Below are 25690 nucleotides of genomic sequence, written 5' to 3'. Positions count from 1 at the left end.
ATAAGAGATACGATTTATAATCATCTAGATAGGAATAATATGATTAGGGATAGTCAGCATGGTTTTGTGAAGGGTAGGTCATGCCTCACAAACCTTATCGAGTTCTTTGAGAAGGTGACTGAACAGGTAGACGAGGGTAGAGCAGTTGATGTGGTGTATATGGATTTCAGTAAAGCGTTTGATAAGGTTCCCCACGGTCGTCTATTGCAGAAAATACGGAGGCTGGGGATTGAGGGTGATTTAGAGATGTGGATCAGAAATTGGCTAGTTGAAAGAAGACAGAGAGTGGTGGTTGATGGCAAATGTTCAGAATGGAGTTCAGTTATGAGTGGCGTACCACAAGGATCAGTTCGGGGGCTTTTGCTGTTTGTCATTTTTATAAATGACCTAGAGGAGGGCACAGAAGGTTGGGTGAGCAAATTTGCAGACGACACTAAAGTCGGTGGAGTTGTAGACAGTGTGGAAGGATGTTGCAGGTTACAGAGGGACATAGATAAGCTGCAGAGCTGGGCTGAGAGGTGGCAAATGGAGTTTAATGTGGAGAAGTGTGAGGTGATTCACTTTGGAAAGAATAACAGGAATGCGGAATATTTGGCTAATGGTAAAATTCTTAGCAGTGTGGATGAGCAGAGGGATCTCGGTGTCCATGTACATAGATCCCTGAAAGTTGCCACCCAGGTTGATAGGGTTGTGAAGAAGGCCTATGGTGTGTTGGCCTTTATTGGTAGAGGGATTGAGTTCCGGAGCCATGAGGTCATGTTGCAGCTGTATAAAACTCTGGTATGGCCGCATTTGGAGTATTGCGTACAGTTCTGGTCGCCTCATTATAGGAAGGACGTGGAAGCTTTGGAACGGGTACAGAGGAGATTTACCAGGATGTTGCCTGGTATGGAGGGAAAATCTTATGAGGAAAGGCTGTTGGACTTGAGGTTGTTTTCGTTAGAGAGAAGGTTAAGAGGTGACTTAATAGAGGCATACAAAATGACCAGAGGGTTAGATAGGGTGGACAGTGAGAGCCTTCTCCCGCGGATGGAGGTGGCTAGCACGAGGGGACATAGCCTTAAATTGAGGGGTAATAGATATAGGACAGACGTCAGAGGTAGGTTTTTTACGCAAAGAGTGGTGAGGCCGTGGAATGCCCTACCTGCAACAGTAGTGAACTCGCCAACATTGAGGGCATTTAAAAGTTTATTGGATAAGCATATGGATGATAATGGCATAGTGTAGGTTAGATGGCCTTTAGTTTTTGACTTCCCATGTCGGTGCAACATCGTGGGCCGAAGGGCCTGTACTGCGCTGTATCGTTCTATGTTCTATGTTCTAAAGTTAGGCAAAAAATAAATGAGAGTAATTCCAACGTTACGGCTAAGTACAACAGAAATAACTTGTATGATTTATACTTAAGGTGTTATGGCCCAGAGTTTGGAGAACCCCAAAGTATATCATGGAGTTCACCTGACCCACAACTTTTAATAGATTGTGGTATGGGGAGCACATGGCTCACTCTACAAGTATGGTACAGCAGAAATGGAAAAGTAATTTTTAAAGCAAAACAATGTTTATTCTATGAACTCAAGTTAACCTTTTTGAAAGAAACAGTGAACATCTTCGCAACCATTATTTCAAATTCAACCCCCAAAGAATACAACGCTAAGTAATTTGTAAGCTGTCGTTTTAACATCCAGAATACTTTTTAAAAAACCTTTAAACAGAAGCACATGAGATTTACATTCACTACTGAGAACATTTATAATTCTGAATTCACCAAATGATCAAGAGATAGTCTTTTGATGGAAGAGAGAACAGCAGTACACCTGCTTGGTCTGGCTTCAGCTCCAACACTAAAAATGAAACTAAAACACACCCTGCAGTAAACAGCCTAAAACAAAAGTAAAAAGTTGACAGACAGCCAGATCCACCCACACTTGACATCACTGCAGTAGTAAACACCATTTTTTTTTTTTAAAAAGGTACTCTCACTACAAATATTTATATACACACCCATTTCTTAAAGGCACTCTCACATGATAAAGGTAAAATTCTGAAGACATAAAACAATCAATTTATACTCGACTCAAAAAACTGTTCTGGAAAAAAAAACCTTACTGACCTGAAACACTGGCCGGAACTCTTCAGTCGGCGCGATTCTCTTTTCCCGCCGACAGCGCGCCCCTGCCTGCAGGTTTCACGACGGAAGGGGTGGCTTCAATGGGAAATCCACCGCCAGAAAACGACGCGCCACTGAGAAACACGTTCAGGGGGCCTGGAGAATCCCACCCATTATCTCTACTGCTCTCTCCACAAATGGTACCTTATCAGCTGCGTATTTCCAACTTTTCTAGTTTGATGCTTTTTTTCCTCATCCTGCTCTGAATTTGTGCCAGAAATAAACCAGAAATGCTAGAGAGTGACACAAGAGCAGTAATATAGGAGATACAAGCTGGTAAAGCAGCTGCAATCACTGATATACCTGCAGATTAAAAACATGGGAAAGGATGTAACACCAATGCTTACTAATTGTGAAAAGATGTTTACTATCAGGAGGAAGGCCAGAGGATATCATGCGAAAAAATATCACAAGAAAGAAGAGGAATGCTTGCCAACGTCCTGCTTTTTGGACATTCAATAGGTTGTCCAAGCATCCAAGGTTGCGTTGAGAATTATAAGAGAGTGTGGATGGGAAGGCACAGAACAAAACCAGAGATTACCAGTTTGGATCCCAGGGAGGAAGACGGGCAAGAGAAGAAATTAGCATTGTAATATGAATGAGTGAAGACAGTTGAGAGTTTGAATAGGAAGTATATGTTGTCTTGTAGATTTTGAACAAGTATTCAATCTGTAAGGGTCCTTCCTGTTGAATCCCTATTTCCCCTTTATTTTTGCTGTTATCGTATTTGATTCATGGATGCTTAATGGACACATATCTTTTAAGTCAAGCCGCCGAGAGAATAAGAAATTCAAAGCGTTGCAACATAATGTATAGTGCTAGTTTACGAACAGGAGAACTCAGACTTTAGACTTTGGGACACAGAAGAGGTGGGGTGGGACTCGGTTCTATTGGTTGGCTGGTGGCCATTAGATTGGCCAAAACTCTGTATTTTGCATGGTAACAGGTAGTGATTGGATCCTGCCGGAGTGGGATCATTTTCAGAGACCCAAGGAAAGCAGAGTTGGGCCCTAGATGCTCAAGGAGCTGCGAGTGCCCGCTCTCTCTTTCTCTCTCCAGAAATGCTGTGAGCTGCTGCATATTTAATTATAGTTATCGTTATTAATAAACTCAATTGTGTGTAGATCTACAAACCTGGTGATTGTAGATATTGGACAGCTAAGGACCAAAGACTTCAGGTATTTTTCTAAAAATGATTCATTAATTCAATTGTGTTGCAACTCCAGGTCAAATGGGATGCTGGAATTAGCTGTGCCCTAGTCCAGGGGGTGGTAACAGATCAGGTTGACTAGATTAAGCTCTTGGCAGAGCTGAAAGGCATTGGAATAGACTGGGGAGTTAGAGGACTCACTACAAATGTATACATGGTACAAACAGCAACAGTGAGAGTAGCCAATGGGGAGTCAGACCATATATAATTGGACACGTTGTAAGACAGGGTGTGGCTGTTAAGCACCAGTCCTCTTCAATATGCAGAAGCAACGGTCAAAGAAGCGTTTGAAGACACAGAACCTGGTTTAAGATTGGAAGGGTGGGGGTGAACAATTATAGCATCTGAAAATCTAACTGATGACAAAGCACTTGTAGCAAATGCAAAAGACAACAGATAGCAGATGTGAACTTTGGCATGAAAGTGAACATAGGCATCACTTTGGTTTTGCCTATTCAAAAGCAAGGGAAAATTTTCATTTATTTGTAGAAGGAAAATAATTAGGAACGGTGTGAGAATTCAAGTCTTTAGAAAGCTTAATATCTACAGGTGGAAGGTATAAAAATAAATACGGGCAAAAGTAGCAATGGGAAAAACAGTACTTGGGAAGAAGCGACTGCTGTTAACCAGAAAGTTGAATAAACTGAAGAAGTAACTTTCAAAGAGGTTGCTTTGGAGTGTTGTTTGGATCGGATGAGAGGTTTGGACTCTTAATGAGAGAGGAGACCAACTTGCTTAGTCACTTTGAAATGTGGGGTTGGAGGAAAATGGAAAAGCACAACTGGACAGAAAAGCAACAAACGATGAAGTGCCGAGGAGAGGGTAAACAAAAATGACATTGAATGTAATTAGCAAAAGGCAGACAGATTAGGCAGAATACATTTTAGGAGGAAACAGATAAGTAAGAGAAGTTATAGAAGGAAAATTTCAAGTAAGAAAAAGAAGAGAATATCTATTCTGGATGGCTTGAAAATTGAAGTAAGTCCTTGTAAAATTAAAAGACTGGCCCAGGAATGAGAGGCGTGGAGAAAACTATCAGCCGAGAATCTGCCTTAGAGCAGAGCACACATGAAGATGATAGTGATAATTAACCTCTTCGAGACCATTGTAAACCTTTCAGATATCTGTCTTTCCAACCTGAAGGCCAAAAGTTCCATCAGCCTTTCCTCTTAACTCAGACCTTTAAAACTAGAAGTAACCCTTCTGGTTTTTGTCCACCTCCAAAGACTGAATGTTTCCCTTGTAGCTCAGGAGTCAGAACTGGAAGGCATGCTTAAGGTGTGATTCGACCAAAACACTGGCAACACCTCTGATATTTTGTTCCTCCAACATTAAATTAGCTTTGTTTTATTGCTTCTCTGTAAGTGATTGCTGAGATACATTGAACATTAAATCTACTAAGCATCCTACATTGCTCCCAATTTCTATTCTTAGCAATTTTAACTCCCACACAGACAACAATATCATTCACTGATTTCCCTTCCCTTTTGCGAGAGGCGTTTCCCAACTAACATCGCAAATTAAACAGCCACAACTGATGAAATTTCCAAATCATGCTATTCACCACTTTTTCCTCCCATCCCCAACACTGCCACAACACCACTACTGCACCTCACCACCACCTATCCCCAGACTGCGATGGAGGAGAAAATACATGTATGGGTTGAAAAAGAGGAGGAGTGGGGGGTGAAGTAAGGAGCAAATGAAGATGAAGGAGCAGGAGAGGGGAAGAAGTGAGGAAACAATGGAGTGGGGAAAAAAGGAGGGAAGGAAGTGTGCAGAGGGGGGGACACAGGAGAGGAAAATAAAATGGTAGGTCTCCTATCTCTGCTCTTTTGAACATCAACAGTTTTGCCTCATCTTCTGCCCTCTCTCCCCCGACCTCGCATGTTCTCCACTCCAATTATCACTTCTTTATGTGGCATTTTACATCGGTGGATCGAATTGTAGCTTCAATTGCCCCAAATAGTTACATCTTTTATTCAATTTATGCTTGGGTCTGAGCAGCCTCTTCCACTTTCAAAGAAATATTAAGAACATGGGTAGGCCACTCAGCTGTTGCACCTGTATGACATTTAGTTTCCCTCATAGCTGATTTGTACTTCAGCTCCATATCCCTTGATGAAAAAAAAACTTTACATTACAAAATCTAAAAGTTCCAATTATCCTAGCATCCACAACATCTCGTTCCTAATTCTCATCATCATTTATATTAAAATAACCTTCTCGATTGCCTTTCTGAATGCTCCCTTTTGCAATTTTGACGATCTTGCATTGAGTTTCAATCCAGCTCATGTATTAATAGCAGCACCAACCCCAAATATGCTACATCATGGATTCCTCTTGGATTATTCCTCTAATAACCATTGGCCCAGATTTTCCAGTCTTCCGATCAGAGACTGGATTTATGACCCAAGATCCACAAAGTCTTGACGTGCTGACCTCTGTGGGAATTGCCTCAAAGTTTGAACTCCCAGGACCCTCCGCAAAAGTCTCTGACTGATTTAGAGTTGGAGACTTCGGACAGTTGTTCTGATGGACTTAACTGAATAGCTATGCGAGAAATGCTGGGCATAAAAATCCTTATCGAGATAACTACACAACTGACACCACTCAAATGTACTGGCCTCCCCCTGCAACACCCTGACTAACTCCCTGACCACCCCTGGCTACCTCCAGGTAACAACCAGAACAGACTACCGCCTCCTCAACCCAACCATGCATCTTGATCCAACAGCTAACCTAGCCCTTCACCCACCCAAGTAAACATCCATTCAGAAAGGGAAGATCAACCTCAGACTTGTGTGAATCCACTTGGGACTCTGCAAATAAATGGATTACTACCAACAGTTCCACAGGGAAGTCCACAAATCTCAAAATTCTTACTGGTTATGTACCATACCACATGTCATTTCTAAAGATAATTCATTAGCAGAAGCATTGCATTCATGAACTATTAAAAGGAGAAAATGATGGTGAATTATTAGCATTCTCATGACTTGGAAACAAAGCAAAAGGATTTAGTTTATATAAAATGTAATTAACATTTGATGGCAACCTGACAATGCATAAATTTGGAACTTTAATTGGAGAGTTTTAAAATCAGCCAGACCCTCACATTAGGCTGATCAGAACAGCACGGAAAGGAATGAAAACAGCAACGCAGTTGAACCAGCGGAGATGTCAGCAAAGGGACGGACCTGTTTAGGTTAATATGGGGTCCAGGTCCTGAATATGCTACGCAATTGTGTTATGGTAACAGAGAAACCCCAAGGAATTGAAAGCAAAGAGACACATATATTTGAATATCTACGCCTTCCCACTTCACCTCATGCCTTTGCTTCGCCCAACTCAGGACTTCCTCAACATGAAACTTATGGAACCAAAATATAACTGCCCTTGGTGGCTCATTTTCTTTTGGCTTTGACCCGAGTGACCGATGTGCCCTGTCCAGCTCATATCGGGAGGGTTTTTCCTCCCTCAACAGCTCTGCCAGCATCTTCACAAATTTTTCGGTCGCCCTCGGGTACTCCACCCCCTCAGTCAGGCCCACGGACTGTAGATTTTGCCACCTTGACTGTTCTCCAGGTTCTCCACCTTGGCTCTTAGCCGTTTGTTAGCCTCCGCCATCTTCTGCAGCTCCTCACCCATCAAGGTGAACAAGTCACTGTGCTGCAACAGGGCCTCCTCCACCCCTTTCAACCTTTCTCCCGTACCTCGGCTGATGTCTTCGACACTGCCGCCTTCACTGGGGCAATCGCCTCCTCCAGCCACACCTTCATCACAGCCATCATCTCCCTCCGCAGCACTTCCATGTTGCAAACTGCCTCGCAGATTCTCCAGCCATCACCTCGTTCAGAGTTTCCACTGTGAGGGGAGCGGTCCCACCCAGTGATCCAGCCTCTACCATCTTTCTTCCTGCTGGACCCACCAGCTCACTCGACAACAGACTTTCGCTCTCCCCTTCTTTCCAGTGCCTTTCTTCTGGGTCTTCGACATCTCCCACCTTCCTTATACCTCCCTGTACAATTCAAAAACTGCCCCTGAAACTCGATATCGAAGTCCAAAAACCAGAGTTTCGACCAGGAACCACCTAATGTGTGACCTTCACCTATATGCTGTCACCGGAAGTACATTGTATATTTATTAATTTACTTTAAATTCCACCAGCTGCTTTGGTGAGATTTGAACCCATGTCCTCACAGCAACAGCCTGTGCCTCTGAATTACAAGCCCAGTAACATCACCATTATGCCACTGTCTCCCCACCAAGGTAATGCCACTGAATGTAAGGTGGATATATCTACATTCTCTCGTTGGGGATGGTCATTGCCTGGCACTTGTGGTGTGAATGATATTTTTCCTTTATCGTCCCATGCCTGAATGTTGTCCAGGTTTTGCAGTATATATACAGGGACTGTTTCAGTATCTGAGGAATTGAGACTGGTATCGAACATTGTGCAATCATCAGTAAACATTCCCACTTCTGACCATATTTTGGAAGGAAGATCATTGAACCAGCTGAACATCGTTGAGCCGAAGACACTATGCTGAGGAATTCCTGCAGCGATGTCCAGAAGCTGAGATGATTGGCCTCCAACCGCAACTATCTTAATTTGTGCCAGGTATGATTCAACCAGAGGAGAGTTTTTCCCCGATTCCCATTGACTTCAATTTTGCAGAGGTTCCTTGATGCCACAGTCCAGCCTATACTGCATAGATGACAAAAGCATTCACTCTCACATCCTGTTGAGTTGTCTGGGCCAAGGCTGTAATGTGGTTGTTAGGTGAGTGACCCTAGTGGAACCCAAACTGAGCATTAGTGAGCAAAAGTCTTTTTTTTTTTTAATGGGATATATGTGCCTCTGCCAAGCCCAGCATTTGTTGCCCATCTGTACTTGGCCTTCAACTGAATGGCTGCCTTGGCCATTTTGGAAGGCAGTTAATAGGCTACACAATACTGTGGACCTAGAGTCACACATAGGCCATACCAGATAAGAAAGGCAAATTTTGTTCCCTGATGAGCATTAGTGAACCAGATTCAGTTTGGAACAATGGCTGACAGATATGTGGCCAACATTACTGAGGCTAGCTTTTAATTCCAGATCTATTCATTGAATTAAAATTCCATGAGCTGCCATGTGGAATTTGAACTCATAGAACATAGAACAGTACAGCACAGAACAGGCCCTTCGGCCCTCGATGGTGTGCCGAACAATGATCACCCTACTTTAAACCCACGTAACCCGTATACCCGTAACCCAACAATCCCCCCATTAACCTTACACTACGGGCAATTTAGCATGGCCAATCCACCTAACCCGCACATCTTTGGACTGTGGGAGGAAACCGGAGCACCCGGAGGAAACCCACGCACACACGGGGAGGACGTACAGACTCCACACAGACAGTGACCCAGCCGGGAATCGAACCTGGGACCCTGGAGCTGTGAAGCATTGATGCTAACCACCATGCTACCGTGAGGCCCCTCATGTTCCCAGACAATAACTCAGGGCCTCTGGATTACTAGCCTAGCGACCCTACTACGCCAGCATTGCTCCCCATTGGTGAGAAAGTGCTACAGAGGCAGTAGTCGAGGCGGGTACAATTTTGTCTTTTAAAAAGCATTTAGACAGTTATATGGGAAAGCTGGGTATAGAGGATTATGGGCCAAATGCAGCGAATTGGAACTAGCTTAATGGTAAAAACTGGACATCATGGACAAGTTGGGTTGAAGGGCCTGTTTTCATGCTATTAAGCTCTATGATTCAAGATTGGAAATACTGTCACGGAATTAAACTCTTACTATATACCTTCAAGATGGACGTTACGGACAGGAGGAGGTCTAACTTAAAACAGGCCTGATTTCTCTCCCGATCATCCACATGTAAACAAAAAATAATTTCAATTTTTATTTTCTCCTTTATGAGTGATGGCATATTTTCTCTAACTCCTCAATTTTGGAGTGATCCAATCCTCTATTAATAATTCCAAAGCAAACCTGAGATACGGAATAAATAGAGGGATAGTTTATTTTACACACACTCAAACATGGCAGTACATTCGTAGAATAAAAGAGGTATAAAGAAAAGAAAGAGGTACAGGGTAAAACCTACAGGCAAGAATTATTTTTTCACTTGTGTTCAGAGTCCAGAATGAAAAGTGCAATGGTACATATTCCTTGAGAGAATTTAGCCAGCTGAAACAAATTTTGGGTAATCCACTTTTCCAACAGCAGCGAGTTCCACGATGGGAGAATCACCGTAGAAATGAATTAGTCTTGCAGGTATCAGTACAGAACTTCAGAAGTTCTCAGAGAAACATTGTAGATAAGGGTTAGGCAATTGAAACTGGGCGGACCCGAACTCTGGCCCTGCTGCTGTTTGGTTGATGGAAGATGGAAGAATGGCTCCTTTAGCTTCACAAGACAATATTACAGTTCCTAGCAGCTTTTGAGGTGAGAGGAGACGTTTTTCTCACTTCTTCCCCATGTCTGGATTCTTGAAATGGTGAATGTTTCATACATTAATACGTTTACTAGAGGTTTCAGGAGTCTTTGTCCTCACAGATAGCCCACCTTCGTAGGCTAGAGCCTGCCTTAAAAATGCCTTTGAACAATCCCTTTGGAATTTGGCCTCTGCAAGCACATGGCTGTTAGCACTTCTTCAGGGATCAAAAGATTGTAACTGCTCTGAATGCCAGACGTTCCTATTGTGCAAATCATAGTCAGCAATAGCTTCAATCATTTTTAGCAATGGCTTCAATCACTGAAAATTTTAAAGATTTTATAAATTAGCCATGCTGATACAGGTGTGTGCACAGATAAAATATAGAATGAGGTTTAGCTCTGGGACAGATAGAGAAAAATAGTGAAAAATCCATGAAGGTCAGCTCACATTCATGCCAGAAGAAACACCGCTGATTCCATTTTTGTTCTGAGACAAGAAATATAGTTGAAGCCAACGCAACTTAAAGTTTATGTTCATCAATCTATAGAAAGCTATAGCCAGGTGCCTAGGGAGGAAGTCGGGAGATCTGCTACAATTCCTGAAGTCTGCGATGCATGATTAATAATGCATGATTATTTTTTAAACAAATATTTTATTAAGGCACTTGTATTATAAATTTTAACAAAATATGCAACCACACACCAAACAAACAACAAAACCCAGCCAACATGGCTTACATAATCCACTCCCCAACCCCAATTCCCCACCAATTTACACAACTCACCATGCCTCCCTTTTTAACCCCTCCCAGCTTAAAAGTATGCACGATTATTACAAGACCCCTGTACAAGGAGTGCCAGACAAGAGTAAGAAATAGTGTGGGGGAAGAGCTTCGAAGCCAAAGTTGGATTACATCAAGGATTGGCATAGAGTCCCTTCCTCTTCCTGACAGTTACAAATGAGCAACAGAGATGGGAAGTGGCACATCAATAATATTTGCAGGTGACATTAAGCTATGTGGTGGGCATGATGAGAATATGACTAAGCATCTGGAGAAAAGCATTGGAACATAAGGATGAAGATCAGTAGGCCAAAGGCCTATTTGTTGATTGTCAGTTTGAGCCCAAAGAGGATAAGTTGGAAGATTGTGAATGAAGACTTGAAAAAAATTAGTAGTTTAAAGAATCAGAAGTCAGTGATGACAGAAGGCGCAAGTATGGAAATGAAAATAAGCAACAGATTCACTCTGGCTGGAGTAATTGGAAAAGGAGCAGGGGAGTGGTATGTAACAGAAAAATAAGGACAAATCTACAAAATAGTTGAGAGATCAGCCTTGTTCTATTGTGCAGAAATTTGGGCAACACCAAAAAGAGAGGTTCACGGGTTGGTTACGAAAGAGACACTGAGGCGGAGGTGGATATTTGGGAGTAGCGAGAAGGAAGAAAATCAGGAACCCAGCACATCATGGAGTCAATGAGATTAAGGGAACATTGAAGAAGTTAGCAAAGAAGAGATTGAAATTGTATGGTTATCTGCTGCAGAGAGAGAGAGAGAGAGAGGAAATGTGGTGAAGCAGGCGACAGGCAAGAAAAAATGCAAAGGATTCCAGCATTGTGGCAAAAACCAAGTAATATGGAATAAGATGGACAATGACAATGACGGTGGAAGACTCAAGACGAAGATTGAACTTGACAGACCCGTATCATCACCTATTATTTATACTGCATCCATAATGCAGGAATTTAAAGGAGTGCTTTTCTAGATTCGGGCCAGGGATCACCATATATCAAACTGATTTTTTGGCATTCCTTGTTTTCGACTGATGGTGTAGAGTATCTTACAGAGAAGAATTTAAAGGGAGAGCTGTGCTAAAAGATAAATCTGATTATCCTTTATATAGAAACACACTTGGCAATGTGCAAGATTAAACTAGTCTTTCAGTTTTCTTGGTAAATTTCAGTTTCTTGAACAAAGTTGAGAGTATATGATACTCAAGATTGTCCACGGCATTCAGAAATGCAGGAAAAAGATCTGCATTTCTTAATGTCACACACAAACCTCCATCTCCAAAGGTCGCAACATAAAAAAATTTTCTGCAGCTTTTTGCGACTTTCTCAACTCTTTGTTAGACTCTAACCGAGGGACGAAAGACAAGAAAGCGTACGAAACGCGAGGATGATAGTTTAGAACATAAATTTCCTACTTACTATTTGGCAGAATCAGACAACTGATACTCTCGGCGTCTGTCGTAGCACTCCTCGATCCCGGGATCATTCCATAATTTCTTTATCGCTTCAACATACACGCGATCAAACGTGATGACTTTATCCACCTCCACTTCTTTGACCATATTTGCATTTTCCTGTTAAAAATAATTAAGCATATTTAAGAATCAGGTCATATCTATATTATATCTTAAATTGAAAGTAAGGAAAATTTTAATATGGAATCCTATCATGGAATCCTTTATGGAATCCTATTCAGTAAGCATAAATTCTATTTGTCTGACCATTGCTTTTAAAGGAATACATTAGAAATGGCGGCAAGTGTCATTGTTGAGCAGATATTTCTTTTTAAAAAACTATTACCGCTATTGGATTTGCTTATCACATCAGAAGTACAACATTATTATGGCAATATATTAATTTTTGGAAATTGAAGATCTGGCCAAGCAGATTTTATCTTTTCATTCATTTCATATGAAGGAATCCAGCAGTTTTAAACACTCTAATTTTGAAAGATTTTCACTCATATTGCTGGAAAGAGGAGACACGTTGCTGAAGCTCTGTGTTTTGGCAATATTCATCCTAACTTTTGTTTTAAGAAACTATGGAGGAAAGTTACTGAACAACTCCATAGGAGTCTACTGAGAAACATTTAACACAAATAAACAAAATGTTTATTAAAATAAGTAAACTATATTACACAAGTCAAAAAAGGAAAGATCTCAATACAAACACAAGACAATGATCCAAATTCCCACTATTCCTTTATCCCACAACAACTCTACAGGCATATAAAACAATGAAGAGTTACCACCAGCTTGACACACTTGGGACTGGCACAATTGCCAACAGTTTTCTTCCAGTGAATACCAGAACATTCACTTGATGCTTCTCACCCAACTCGTATCACTCCCCAAAACACCCAAAAACCACACTTTAAACACGCTGTTTCTTCAATGGCAAAGCAAACACTTGTTCACTAAATTCAGTCTTCCAGTAGCACCTCCGCTAAACTGATCAATTTACTGAGTCCCGTATTCAGCTAACTGCTGTCCCACGATCCTGGTAGTTTCTCTTAAACAGCTTCAAATCCCTGTCTTCCTTCTCTGATGCACAAATACTGAACCACCCCCTCTTTCAACTCTTCTCTTTCCTGTACAAATCCCTGGATCACTGCCACGAGGCAACAATAAAGTTTTTCTACTTTGTATTTTGTTTTTGGAATTATTAAACTTTAAATGCCTTTTAACCTGTCTCTTTAAATTGAGTGGTAGTTATACCTCATTAAGTATGTATATATACACAAACAAACCCAAAAGACCTAAAACCTTTCAGTCACAAAACTATCCAGACACCCAGGCAACAAGGTTCAGAAACAAAACATGAATGAAACTGAAACCATTTTTATCTTTCTTAACACAAACATATATTTATAAAAAATACAGACACACACAAGTTCAACCTAAAAATTGTACATTACACTGGTACAGTATATTCTTGAGACCACTATTTTCAACAAATTCATCGTTAACACGGTTGTTAACCTTTTATTCCACTTACATCATCAAATAATTTTTCTTTGAATACAAGAAACTTGGTAATTTAAATAAATGAAATACGGAAGAAAATTCAATAAAACATTAGACAGCAACTGTTGATTTTCTCCATGAAAGTTTCTGAAGATGTCTTCCTCTCACTCTAAGCTTGGGAATTCTTCAAGCTACATTTTCCCCTTGTAAATCCAAACTGAGCTCAAGTCCCTCTCTCATTATGCTTAGTGAATAATAAAGTTCGTATTTTCTTTGCTTAATAGTGCAGGCCTGACTGCGTGGAGGCCTACAAACTCTACCAACTCCTTCCTAACTGCCCCACCCTCCTCCCCCCCCGAACTGTCCACAATTTTACAAGTGGAGTGGGCATGACCTTGTGCAACTCATCGACCGTCCTGTGCCAATTGGGTCTAGTCAGTGCCCTACCTCCCCACGCACCAAGCCATCCCCATGGCCTCCCCTCCCATCTCTGCTGCAACTGCCTCCACATTTAACTCCATCCCGACCCCAGCACTCATGGAACTCTCCAAAACTTGTGAAATTGCCTGTAATCCAATCAGTGGCCCTCATTCCGCAATTAAATTCTACCCTAGGCAGCTCAACGGTCCACAACTATAGTACACAGATTGAAGTGATTGGTCAACAAACCAGAGGGCAGATGAAAATATATTTTTTTAATGTTGCTAAATTTTATGATCTACAATGCACTGCCTGAAGTTGTGGTGAAGTAGATTCAATAATGACTTTCAAAAAGGGACTGGATGAACATTGGGGAGAAAATATAGAGGGCTATGAGGAAGAAGTAAATGAATGGGACTAATCTGACAGCTCTTTCAAAAGAGCTGGCCCAGGCATGGTGGACTGAATTTCCCTCTTCTCTGCTTTATCATTCTCAGCGAATTCCTCCGAAGAAGAGATTGTCTTACGGGGGATGTTATGGGTCAGGTTTAGAGAACCCCAAAGTGTATCATGGAGTTCACCTGACCCACAACTTTTAATAGATTGTGGTATGGGGAGCACACGGGCCTACTTTGCAGGTGTGATGCAAACAGAGACCTAAAGTACTTTTAAATTAAAACAATGTTTATTTATGAAACCAGTTAACAATTTATAAACCCACAGCAAACATTTTAACAACTACCAATACCAATCATCCCCACAGATACAATATCCTATAAGTAACCCTTAATCTTTCCTTACCATATCCAGAAGACAAAATACCCTTTTTAACAGAGATCAGGTTTAAATTCTCTACTGAGAGCAGTTAGCACTTTGAAATCACCCAAATGATCTGGAGACAATCTTTAGGTTGCAGAGATCCTTATACAGCTGCTTGCTTTTCCTGCAGCTATCCAGCTCTCAAAGCGAAACTAAACACACCCTGTAGCAGACAGCCCAAAGCAAAAGTGAAAGACAGACAGCCCAGCTCCACCCACACTCTGACATCACTGCAGCTATTCGATAAACACCATTTCTTAAAGGTACACCCACTGCAGAGATTCAATAAACACCCAGTTCTTAAAGGTTCTCTCACTTGACAGGGAAGGTTGAGCAGGTTGCATTTATAGGCACTGCAGTTTAGAGGAATGAGGGGTGATCTTGTTAAAACATAAGATTCTGAAGAGCTTGACAGGTTTGATGTTGAGAGGACATTTCTCATGTGGAAAATCTAGAACAACGAGGTACAGTTTAGAAATAAGGGAACTCCCATTTAAAACAGACATAAGGAGAAATCCCTTCTCCCAGAGGTCATTAGTCTTTGGAATTCTCTTCCAGGAAGTGCAGCAGGGGCTGGGCTATGGAATATATTCTGGGTTGAACTATGGGGGACAGGCAGGAAAGTAGAGTTAAGACCATAATCAGATCAGCCATGATTTCATTAAATGGTGGAACAGGCTCAAAGAGCTAAATGGCCTACTCCTGGCTCCCATTTCTTATGTTACATTCTTTCTTTCTTTAAGATGCTCTTTGAAACTTGCATTTGTAACCAAACCTTTGGTATCTGCTCTAATATATTCTTGTGTTGCTCAGTGTCATACCTTGTTTTGTAATGCCCCTGTGAAGCACCCTGGGATATTTCATTCCATGAAAAGTGCTATATAAATACAAGCTGTTGTTGTGGTAGGACAGTAAGAAGTCATGCACATTCCTACCTCATAACGACATTAATTTATACAACGTAAATATAAAGCTGCAGATCACAAGATCTGAAAATCAAAGTTTGAATTGCTGCTATATGGTTGCAGTTGTGATTTTAAGAAACATTTTCCCTACTTGTTTTATAATAGTTAATAAAATAATTTGTGTTAATACGGATACACTGGGTTTGATGGGGTAAATTATAAACTATTTTCACTGGCTGATGGATCGGTAACCAGAGGACGCAGATTTAAAGTAATTGACAAAATAACCAGCAGCAATAATTTTTTTATTGTTGTGATCTGGACTGCATTGCCTGAAAAAATATTGGAAACAACTTTGGTAATGTATTTTCGAAAGAGAATTAGCTAACTATTTGAAAAAGCAATATTGTTCAGGCTATGTGGAAACAGCAGAGTAGGCAAGATGGGCCAAATGCACTGAATGTGGTGGAAGCAGGTACAATAAAGGCATTCAAGGGGGAACGAGACTGCTTTCCGAAAAGGAAGAATGTGCAGGGTTAAGGGTAGAAGATGGGGAAATGGCATTAAATTAATTGCTCATTCAGAGAGCTGGTGCAGACACAATGGGCTGAATGGCCTCCTTATACATTGTAATAATTCGGTGATTCCTTTCTACTGTGCCGAATAATCCGATGTCTGACTATTTTTATCAGGTTCTCATTCGGTCTAATGGAGGAGCAAGACTAGATATGTATATTTATCTATATTTAACCTTTGCTTCCCACACGTCTGCAAGCTCAGAAATAAGTGCAAAATAAATTAGATCCAGTCAAATAAGAATTGGATTACTTTACTACCTAATTACAAAGGCAGACCTCACCACAATCTTTCTGAAATCTTTTTTCATGAGAAACCTGAAATGGGCACCATGAATACTTTTTCCATTAGTAGTACTACCTAAAAAGCCTGTTAAAAGACCTTTTAAAAGTACATTTTGCGTCATTTTGCGTCATTAAAATACAATTGTCGTGCGTTATTGGTCGTGCACTCAGAGCCTGTGCATACCACATGGCAGAGGTATTCACAGACATCTTTAACCTATCCCTACTCCACTCCGAGGTCCCCACCTGCTTCAAGAAGACCACCATCATACCGGTACCAAAGAAGAACCAGGCAACATGCCTCAATGACTACCGCCCCGGTGGCCCTGACGTCAGTTGTAATGAAGTGCTTCGAGAGGCTGATCATGAAGCGCATCACCACCATACCCCCGGATCGCCTTGACCCACTTCAATTCGCATACCATCACAACCGGTCCACATCAGACGCCATTTCCCTGGCCCTACACTCATCTCTAGAGCATCTCGAAAACAAGGACTCCTACATCAGACTCCCATTTATTGACTACAGCTCCACCTTCAACACCATAATCCCAGCCAAGCTCATATCAAAGCTCCAAAACCTAGGACTTGGCTCTCCACTCTGCAACTGGATCCTTGACTTTCTGACCAACAGACCACAATCAGTAAGAATGAACACCAACACCTCCTCCACAATAATCCTCAATACCGGTGCCCCGCAAGGCTGCGTACTTAGCACCCTACTCTACTCCCTGTACACACACGACTGCGTGGAAAAACTTGGTTCCAACTCCATCTACAAGTTTGCTGACGATACAACCATAGTGGGCCGGATCTCAAATAACGACGAGTCCGAATACACGAGGGAGATAGAGAACCGTGTGGAGTGGTGTAACGACAACAATCTCTCCCTCAATGCCAGCAAAACTAAAGAGCTGGTCATTGACTTCAGGAAGCAAAGTACTGTACACACCCCTGTCAGCATCAACGGGGCCGAGGTGGAGATGGTTAGCAGTTTCAAATTCCATGGGGTGCACATCACCAAAGATCTGTCCTGGTCCACTCACGTCGACGCTATCACCAAGAAAGCACAACAGCGCCTATACTTCCTCAGGAAACTAAGGAAATTTGGCATGTCCACATTAACCCTTACCAACTTTTACAGATGCACTATAGAAAGCATCCTGTCGGGCTGCATCACAGCCTGGTATGGCAACTGCTCGGCCCAGGACCGCAAGGAACTTCAGAGAGTTGTGAATACCGCCCAGTCCATCACACGAACCAGCCTCCCATCCATGGACTCCATCTACACCTCCCGCTGCCGGGGGAAAGCGGGCAGCATAATCAAAGATCCCTCCCACCCGGCTTACTCACTTTTCCAACTTCTTCCATCGGGCAGGAGATACAGAAGTCTGAGAACACGCACGAACAGACTCAAAAACAGCTTCTTCCCCACTGTCACCAGACTCCTAAATTATCCTCTTATTGACTGATCTCATTAACACTACACCCTGTATGCTTCAACCAATGCCAATGCTTATGTGGTTACATTGTATATCTTGTGTTTCTCTATTATGTATTCTCATGTATTTTCTTGAATTTTGTTTCATTCCCTTTTCTTCCATGTACTGAATGATCTGTTGAGCTGCTTGCAGAAAAATACTTTTCATTGTACCTCGGTACACGTGACAATAAACAAATCCAATCCAATCCAATCGTTGCAACTGAAAGGTCAGATCATAAGTCGAGAGCTATTTAGAATGTGAAATCATCAAGATAATTTGAGAACAACAACGCTATCCTTATAAATAGTGGGGAACATAATCAGAACAAAAAGGACTGATCCAAGAGTTGCTTTTTAGTCAAAGATGGATGAAGACAGTTATTAAAAAATGCTGCGGCATCTATTTAAATTAACTGACGTGGGAAGTGGGGAGAAAGAGCAGTGAGATAAGTAGATCCCATACAAAACGGATCACAGGTAGGTGGCAGTTTAGACACAGTGGCATAGACATAGTAACCCTGACGCCCAGACAGGTACAGGAGCTGAATAAATGGAAAAATCACCACTGGGTGATGTTATATTCCTTGTCTTGTTCTCCAAGATAGCCAGATATGTACAGTTGACAAAAAATATAAAAATAAGAAGTTTTAAACAAAATTAATTTATTTTACACTACTAAACTCTATTAGGTTCGCACACTTTACGAAGTAACAGATAATAAAATACTGAATCTGTAGTACAGTAATCAATATTATCTCTAATTATTAAACTACACTATGACTTGACCTTGTGCTATGTCTCTACATTCAATTGTCACTCTGCTCTCTGTTGTGTTATGCTTCTTCATGTAGCATGATACCAATCTTTGCCATAACCCTCAGCACTTCCTAGTGCCATATCCCTCTACGCCGAAGGGCCTGTTCCTGTGCTGTATTATTCTTTGTTCTTTGTATAAGCTGCTTCCTTGATGTATACTCTGACAAAGGAAGGTTCGGACTTGGAGATAGGTTTAACACATTTATTGAACAGTTGACAATTCTCCTACTTGAGTTCGACTCTCCTGCTAATCTTACAATAGTAACTCAGTCTAACTAACCAGTCTGCTCTAATCCATGCAGTGTGTGTGATGCTTCCTGATCTGCCCGTCTCTCTGAGTTTCGCCTCTGGAAAGAGAAAGAGCATGTGTGCCTTGTCCTTTTATATGGGTAGCCCCCTTGTGGTAGTGTCACCTCTGGTGTCTTGACTGCCCACTGGTCATGTCCTATCTTACTGACCTATTGGTTGAATGTCTGTGTGTCATGATGTCTCTGGTGCTTCCTCTAGTGTTTACTCAGTCCTAGTGTATCTACATTAACCCTTGAGTATTCACAGTGATGCAAATAACCACTCTCCTCAGCTTCTCATCATGTTCTCCCAGAATTTCTAGAGATGCTGTCTTTCTACAATGAGTTAGTAACACCATCTAGTGTTTGATTTACACATAGTTTCAGATGTTAACCCTTTACTACACTGGCACTATACATAGTGAAGTCACAGGAGATGAAGCTCTTTGGAACTTCTCCAGCTCCTCTTTTGTAACTCTGCATGTTCATGCCCCTAAACAGTGTTTCAAACCTGATTAAATCCACCCTGATATGTGTCTTGGACAACTTGGGCATCGGGGTAGCACAAGTGGCTTCACAGCGCCAGGGTCCCAGGTTCAATTCCCCACTGGGTCATTGTCTGTGCGGAGTCTGCACGTTCTCCCAATGTCTGCGTGGATTTCCTCCAGGTGCTCCGGTTTCCTCCCACAGTCCAAAGACATGCATAGGTTAGGTGGATTGGCCATGATAAATTGCCCTTAGTGACCAAAAAGGTTAGATGGGGTTATTGGGTTACGGGGATAGGGTAGAAGTGAGGGCTTAAGTGGGTTGGTGCAGACTTGATGGGCCGAATGGCCTCCTTCTGCACTGTATATTCTATGTTCTTATGGTAAATTAAGTTGACTCTACAAAAAAAAGAGGGCAAGCTACAGAAAGAATGACTCCTGTCAGAAATTTGTCACATGAATAAATTCAAGGCAGCAAACCAAAGAGAAATACACAAGAACAAACTGTCCTCCTCCTGGACCAGATAAGAGTATGCGAGAACAGGAGGTTATTTAAAATTCATGACTTCAATCTATTCAATGTAAAAAGGTTTAAGCCAAGTGGTTTAAAATCAAAATTCACCCATGACCGTTTCATGCGCAAGAGAGCTGAGAAACAATTACTTTATTTAAATATTTATTGTTTTGAAATTAAAAACTCCACCAATAATAATTTAAAGGAATGAGGCACCACACTTCTTAGTGCCAGTGTGGTTATTTGCCAGTAATTAAGATTTATTACATCATTAAAATGAAGTTATACATGAATGAACAAGCTCCAACGTAAATGGCATGCTTAATGGGTATCTTTTATACAAGTAGCACAAATACGTTCTTCCAAACTATCTGAATGCAATTTTTTTTTGGTGTAGAACATATTGGGGGAAGCAGTGTAATACGGATTGCAATGTTATCTCCACATTTAACTATCCATATGAAGTTGCCAGAAGTCACAGTTTGATCTGCTCTTTATCAGTATACACCAGTAGCCTCATCGTTATTTTTACTTAAATTCCAGGTCATTGGGTCTATAGAATTTCCAAAAGGCACACGATAAAAGTGCCACATATTTATTAAGCCTAAAAAGGTGTGCATACAAGGCAATACTTTGGTATGGATTTAAAAAGTGACTGAAGGTGAGAAAACAACAGGGACTAGTTGAGGCGTACCTGGGCGGTGCCAGAACTCAGGGTTGGGACCACTAATGTTTCTAATACTATATTGGCTAAATTTGTAAATGATGCAAGATGAGGCACTGGAATTAATAGAGATGACTCATAAAACTTAAGAAAATGTGTGAGTGAATCAATCAATAACATTGATTAAATTAAATGCAGACAATTGGAAAGAAGAAAATGCAACATGCACACCATATGCAGAGGATACTGGAAGTCTGCAGAGGGATTTGGATAGGTTAAGTGAATGGGCTCGGGTCTGGCAGATGGAATACAATGTTGACAAATGTGAGGTTATCCATTTTGGTAGGAATAACAGCAAACGGGATTATTATTTAAACGATAAAATATTAAAGCATGCCGCTGTTCAGAGAGACTTGGGTGTGCTAGTGCATGAGTCACAGAAGGTTGGTTTACAAGTGCAACAGGTGATTAAGAAGGCAAATGGAATTTTGTCCTTCATTGCTAGAGGGATGGTTATGTTGCAATTGTATAAGGTGTTAGTGCGGCCACACCTGGAGTATTGTGTTCAGTTTTGGTCTCCTTACTTGAGAAAGGACGTACTGGCGCTGGAGGGTGTGCAGAGGAGATTCACTAGGTTAATCCCAGAGCTGAAGGGGTTGGATTATGAGGAGAGGTTGAGTAGACTGGGACTGTACTCGTTGGAATTTAGAAGGATGAGGGGGGATCTTATAGAAACATTTAAAATTATGAAGGGAATAGATAGGATAGATGCGGGCAGGTTGTTTCCACTGGTGGGTGACAGCAGAACTAGGGGGCATAGCCTCAAAATAAGGGGAAGTAGATTTAGGACTGAGTTTAGGAGGAACTTCTTCACCCAAAGGGTTGTGAATCTATGGAATTCCTTGCCCAGTGAAGCAGTTGAGGCTCCTTCATTACATGTTTTTAAGGTAAAGATAGATAGTTTTTTGAAGAATAAAGGGATTAAGGGTTATGGTGTTCGGGCCGGAAAGTGGAGCTGAGTCCACAAAAGATCAGCCATGATCTAATTGAATGGCGGAGCAGGCTCGAGGGGCCAGATGGCCTACTCCTGCTCCTAGTTCTTATGTTCTTATGTTCATACAAAGAACAAAAGACCTTACAGCATAGGAACAGACCCTTCAGCCCACCAAGCCTGCGCCGATCCAGATTCCTTATTTAGACCTATTACTTATTGCAAATTCCACGCTCATTCATGTGTCTATCAAGATGCATCTTGTATGTTGCTATACTTGTTGTTATATTTTTATATTTTCTGTAAAAAATTCCAATAAAAATTATTTTTTAAAAAAAAGATGCATCTTGTACTTTGCTATTGTGCCTGCTTTCACCACCTCCACTGGCAACACGTTCCAGACACTCACCTCCCTCTGCGTGAAAATCTTTCCATGCACATCTCCCCTAAACTTTCCCCCTCTCACCTTGAACCTGTGCCCCCTTGTAATTGAGTCTTCCACCCTGGGAAAAAGCTCTGACTATTCACCCTGGCTGTACTTCTTGTAATTTTGTAGACTTCAAATCAGGTCTCCCCTCAGGCTCTGTCTTTCCAAAGAAAACTATCCGAGTTTATTCAACTTTTCCTCATAGCAACACCTTCCAGACCAGGCAACATCCTGGTAAATCATTTTTGCACTCTCTCCAAAGTGTCCACATCCTTCTGGTCATGTGGAAACCAGAGCTGCATGCAATATTCCAAACGTGACCTAAGTGAAGTTTTATACAACTGTACGATGACCTACCAACTTTTGTACTTAATGCCCCAGCCAACGAAGACAAGCATGCCGTATGCCCTCTTGACCACTTTATCCACCTGCATTGCCACTTTCATGGAACAATGGACCTGAACACCCAGTTCTCTCTGTATGTCAATGCTCCTGAGGGTTCTGCCATTACTGTATAATTCACACCTGAATTGCACCTCACGTTTGTCCAGATTGAACTCCATCTGCCATTTCTCTGCCCAAATCTCCAACCTATCTATATTCTGCTGTTTTCTCCGACAGTTCCCTTCATTACCTGCAACTCCACCTAGCTTAGTGTCATCGGCAAACTTTCTGATCAGACCATATACATTTTCCTCCAGAGCATTTGTATCTATTACAAATAACAGTGGATCCAGCACTGAACCCAGTGGAACACCACTAGTTACAGATCTCCATTCTCAAAAACTCCCTCCCACTGTTACTCTGTCTCCTGTTGCCAAGCCAGTTCTTTATCCATCTAGCTAGCACACCCCAAATCCCATACGACTTTACCTTTTGTACCAGTCTGCCATGAAGGACCTTGTCAGAATGCCTTACTAAAGTCCATGTAAACGACATCCACAGCTTTTCCCTCATCAATTAATTTTGTCACCTCCTCAAAAAACTCTATCAAGTTGGTAAGACATGACCTTCCCACACAAAACATGTTGCCCATCAGCAACAAGTCCATTTGCTTCTAAATGTGAATAAATCAGGTTCTTCAGTATCTTCTCCAACATTATACCCACCACTGACGTCAGGCTCACCGGCCTATAATTACCTGAATAATCCCGGTTTCCTTTCTTAAACAAAGGGACAACATTGGCTATTTTCCAGTCCTCTAGAACCTCGCCTGTGGTCATATGTGATGCAAAGATAACTGTTAAGGCCCCAGCTAGTTCCTCTCTTGCTTTCCATAGTAACCTGGGATAAACAACCTCGGGGACTTGTCTACCTTAATGTATTTGAAGATATCCAGCACTTCCTCCTTCATTCTGTTGACATATTCTAGAGTATTCACACACCCATTCCCAATCTCAACATCTTTTATGTCCCTCTCTTTGGCGAATACTGATGCAAGGTACCTGCAGGGTTAATGTAAGCCTACTTGTGACAATAATAAAGAATATTATAATTGTTAAGGAACTCACCCACTTCCTCTGACTCTACGCATAACTTAAATCCTTTGTCCTTGACTGGGCCTACTCTTTATCTAACGGTAGCACAATGGTTAGCACTGTTGCTTCACAGCGCCAGGGTCCCAATTTCCATTCCCGGCTTTGGTAAACGTCTGTGCGGAGTCTGCATGTTCTCCCTGGGTCTACGTGGGTTTCCTCAGGTGTTCCGGTTTCCTCCCACAAGCCCCGAAAGATGCGCTGTTAGGTGAATTGGACATTGTTCAGTGTACCCGAACAAGCACCGGATTGTGGCGACTAAGGGATTTTCACAGTAACTTCATTGCAGTGTTATTGTAAGCATACTTGTGACAATAATAAAGATTATTATTATTATTAAGGATCTTACCACCACCGCTGACTGTACGCATAACTAAACTTCTTTGTCCTTGACTAGGCCTACTCTTTCCCTAGCTACCCTCTTGCTCCTTATACATGTATACAAGGCCTTGGGATTTTCCTTGACTCTGCTTGTCAATGACATTTTATGGCCTCTTGAAGCACTCCTAACTGCTCATTTGAGTTTGTTCCTACTTTCCCTACATTCTTCAAAAAGGTTTTGTCTGTCTTTAGTTGTCTAGATCTTATGAAAGCTTCCTTTTTCCTTTTGACTAGTTTCACAATTTCCCCCGGCATCCATAGTTCCCAAATCCTGCCATTTCTGTCCTTCACTTTCGCAGGGACATGCCTGCTCTACACTGTAATCAACTGGTCAAATATGATTTACTCTCAAACAGCCGTTCCCAATCCACATTCTCCAGCTCTTGACAAATTTTGTTGAAGTTAGCTTTCCCCCAATTTAACACCCTCACTCAAAGACCACTCCTGTCCTTATCCATGAGTATTCAAAAACTTTTGGAATTTTGAACACGGTCGCCAAAATGTTCCCCTATTGAAACTTTGGTCATTTTGCCGGGCTCATTCCCCAACACACGGTGCAGTAAGGCCCTCGATGGTTGGACCATCAACGTTCGGTTTCAAAAAATCCTCTTGGACACACATAACAAATTGCTCTCCATCCGAATCTATGACACTGAGGGACTCCCAGTCAATATGGGGGGAAAGTAAAATCACCCACCACAACAACCCTGCTATTTTCACATCTTTCCAGAATCTGGCCACAAATCTGTTTCTCAGTATCTGCTGGCTGTTAGGAGACCTATAGTACAACCCCAATATTGTGACTACACTCTTCCTATTCGTGAGCTGTACCCCATAATTCCTCATTGCAGGATCCCTCCAAGATATCCTCCCTCATCACAGCTCTTGTATGTTCCCTAACCAGCAATGCAACTACCCCACCCTTTCTGCTACCCACCCTGTCTCATCTAAAACATCGATATCACGGAACGTTAAGCTGCCAGTCCTGTCTCTCCTTTAACCATGTCTCCACAACAGCAACAATATCATAATTCCCCACATTAATCCAAGTTGATGAAAAGTGCATTTCCAACTAACGCGGAAAAGTAATCAACAAAGTGGACAGAATGTTTAAACATACAGATAAAACAGCAAAATAAGTCAAGGGAATTGTGGTCAAATCATGCAGTGTTCAAGATGGGGCTGTATATCCTGTATCCATCTCTGGTCACTGAAGACACTTAAAAACATTAGAGGCAGTGCAGAGAACAACAATAAGATTGAACTAGGTAAAAGAACTGGAGAAACTTGGACTGTCCTGCGTGCAGACAGCACATCCAAAACATTTTCATAGAACTGAAATTCACCAACTGCATGATGAGATTTAAACTCTGGTTCTCCAGATCATCAATCTAGGCCTCTGCATTATAAATGCTGTGACAAAACATGGGTTTCATCCGGGTGCTCCGGTTTCCTTCCACTGCCCAAAGAAGTGCAGGTTAGGTGGATTGGCCATGCTAAATTGTCCCTTCGTGTCCAAAAGAT

At 41.7% G+C, this 25690-nt stretch overlaps 1 protein-coding gene across 1 annotated transcript in view; it reads right to left on the bottom strand.

The window, feature by feature from the left end:
* Positions 1 to 25690, bottom strand: part of LOC119970384 (guanine nucleotide-binding protein subunit alpha-14) — a 258003-nt gene that overhangs the window by 22377 nt on the left and 209936 nt on the right. The window contains exon 3 of the mRNA XM_038804918.1: positions 12033 to 12187. Coding sequence (XP_038660846.1) covers positions 12033 to 12187 — 155 coding nt within the window. The remainder of the gene's footprint in view (positions 1 to 12032; positions 12188 to 25690) is intronic.

The sequence above is a fragment of the Scyliorhinus canicula genome, chromosome 8 (assembly GCF_902713615.1).
Source record: "Scyliorhinus canicula chromosome 8, sScyCan1.1, whole genome shotgun sequence".
Lineage (NCBI taxonomy): Eukaryota > Metazoa > Chordata > Chondrichthyes > Carcharhiniformes > Scyliorhinidae > Scyliorhinus > Scyliorhinus canicula.
Note: the sequence above shows the minus strand (reverse complement) of the source record. Positions and strands in the feature narration are given on the sequence as shown.